This window comes from Amaranthus tricolor, chromosome 10, assembly GCF_026212465.1.
Source record: "Amaranthus tricolor cultivar Red isolate AtriRed21 chromosome 10, ASM2621246v1, whole genome shotgun sequence".
In the NCBI taxonomy this organism is placed as follows: domain Eukaryota; kingdom Viridiplantae; phylum Streptophyta; class Magnoliopsida; order Caryophyllales; family Amaranthaceae; genus Amaranthus; species Amaranthus tricolor.
This window is the reverse complement of record NC_080056.1, coordinates 23382372-23384871: the sequence shown is the minus strand read 5'-3', so window position 1 is coordinate 23384871 and position 2500 is coordinate 23382372. Positions and strand designations below refer to the sequence as shown.

Sequence of the window (2500 nt, the reverse complement as noted above, 5' to 3'; positions counted from 1 at the left end):
AAAAATCCCACCCAAACAAACACACCATTCTTTTTCTCCATAGAGTAATGTTGAATAAGTGAAATTTAAGAAGGCTGTCAAACTCTTCATGGGGAGACCTCTTTGAGTCTGGCCACTCAATAATAAAAGACAGTGAATGAGCATCTAAGCTGTACAAGGTTTCAATATCAATTATCTCCACAGCTTTGGCGATCAAAAACTCTTGACATTTCATATCACGATCCGTAAACATCTCTATCAGTAAATCTGTATATTGATCAACCTGCTCTAGGAAAGAAGACCACGTCATCCACACATATCATTTCTTTTGATGGCATTCCAATTTAAGCTGTAAGGTACATTCAAGTACAACAGCTAGTGATGAGATGACTGAAGCAACCAGTGGATGCTGTTAATGATGCAGATAAGGAAAAGATGCATAACATTCATTATCTTATGTACTAATTGAGGAAAACTAAAAAATATTTAAAAGTTAGGATTAGTTGTAATTTCAATCAAATTATCGACGACATTTTATTAGGATTTAGAATATTATTATATTTACAACTAAGAAACGACTCCCTCAGTCCCTATTTCTTTGCTCCTTGTGGGCTATGCACACAAACGAAGATGGAGAAAAGGAAGAGAGAAAAGTGTAAAGGGGTCGGTATGGCCCTACTATGTATAAAAAGTAGAGAGAAATTTTTTTATATAAAGAGACGGAGCAAAGAATTTAGGACAGCCTTAAAAAGGAAATAGGATAAAGAATTAGGGACGGAGGGAATAGTATTTTGACTTGTAATAGATCATTAGATATATTCTTTTTCTTCAAGCAAGTTTCAGGCTCTAATATACACATATATTATGGTATTATATGCAGTGAATTTAATAGTGAGATATTAAAGTATTGGTTGGAGAAGTTGTCCTTCCACTTTACAATCATTCTCCCATCCCACTGTAGCTAAGCTAGAATCCACCAAAGTCTGCCTATTATGATAGGCAATGGAGAAGATATCTAATTTAATATATATATACTTTAGCCCTGTTCTCTACCAACAATCCTCCTTTGAAGTGTTTGAACACACTCTCAAAAGAAATAAAGGATGTTGAGTTCACATAACCTATCTTCCATTAGCCGCCGCCGCCGCCACCATTGCTCAACCATCAGCTTGCTAACATCAAACAAACTGTGAAAACAGCACTTCCTTGAAGAAAAGTGGCTATATGGGTGAACAAAGGCAATTTAGTTTGGATGTGATCTAGAGGTGTTACATCACCTGTACAGATGAGTATTCTTAATCCAAATAAATCTAAAATCAATGCAACAAAACAAGGAAAAAGGTATTAAAAATTAACATATAGGTTCCGATTAATAATTTAAACATAGTATTATGAATAGAACAACTAATACTAAGCCACATTATTGTTTTTTTTAGACTTTTAACAGCCTCCAGAAATCCAGAATAAAATAAGGCAATATTTTCAAATCAATCAAAAGTGTTCATATGTCTATGTATATCCTTCAATACATAAAATGATCATCTATAAGCAAACACAATTATTAGTATTTAGAATTTTACCGATAATCTTAGACAAAGCTTTACTTTTCTGATTGCTTTCAGAATGTCATCATCAATAGTACTCTGTCATTACAATCAAGCTCAGCAAATTATGAACATGACAAAAAAGCCTGGTAGTCCGTAGTTAGCAGAAAAGCAAGAAAACCATGCTACCTTCATATTTTCCTTGACGCGATAATACTGGGGCAACAACAAAAAACAAAGTCAATATACAGCCACACAGGCTAAGGTTCCTATGGAAAATAGGTACACTAAAATCTTCTCAAATTCAAAGAAAACATTCAGCTTATTGTCTAGCATAAAGTCATATCTTACTAAAGCAATTAACCAATTTATTCATACAATCATCTATGCCCCAAGATGCGCAAAATCTTAACTGGTATATGCACATACCGTATAAGGCTTCTTATATGAGAGACTGCTATAATGCTGCACATTGAAAGCAAACATCAGAAGGGATGGAATCATCACATGGAAATGGTAAATGACATCAATATTTCAAAGCTTTACCGAAACCATTTTGCCAAGATCATGTTCGGTCAACAAAGAGTATCTTTCCGGGTCAATCTTTTTATAGAAAATCCACTTGCAAAACTCAAAAACTGATTCATTCTGCAAAAAAAAAAAAAAAAACAATAAATAAAATAAAATAAAACATAAATTATTGATATTTGAGAGCTTGAACTGGCTTGGATGAAAGAGTAGCAGTCAATTATGGTAAAAGGCACTTAATCACTTATACTCCATGATATGGCACTGATTGACTAAAACTTTTTTATGGTATATTCACTCGTAAAACTCATAAATTTATTCATTCGTGAAAAAAGTAAAAATACATAATTACTGATTGAGTAAAACTTTTTTATGGTATATTCACATGTAAAATTCATAATTTATTCATTCGTGAAAAAAGTAAAAATACATAATTGATTGAATAAACT

General features: G+C 32.6%; 1 protein-coding gene across 5 annotated transcripts in view; it reads right to left on the bottom strand.

Annotated features, from left to right (window-relative positions):
* Positions 1–2500, bottom strand: part of LOC130825436 (uncharacterized) — a 10135-nt gene that overhangs the window by 1366 nt on the left and 6269 nt on the right. For all 5 annotated transcript variants that reach the window (XM_057690668.1, XM_057690667.1, XM_057690669.1 and 2 more), the window contains 5 exons: positions 2070–2171; positions 1953–1988; positions 1713–1739; positions 1560–1622; positions 26–262 (listed from right to left, as the gene is read on the bottom strand). In XM_057690668.1, coding sequence (XP_057546651.1) covers positions 26–262; positions 1560–1622; positions 1713–1739; positions 1953–1988; positions 2070–2171 — 465 coding nt within the window. The remainder of the gene's footprint in view (positions 1–25; positions 263–1559; positions 1623–1712; positions 1740–1952; positions 1989–2069; positions 2172–2500) is intronic.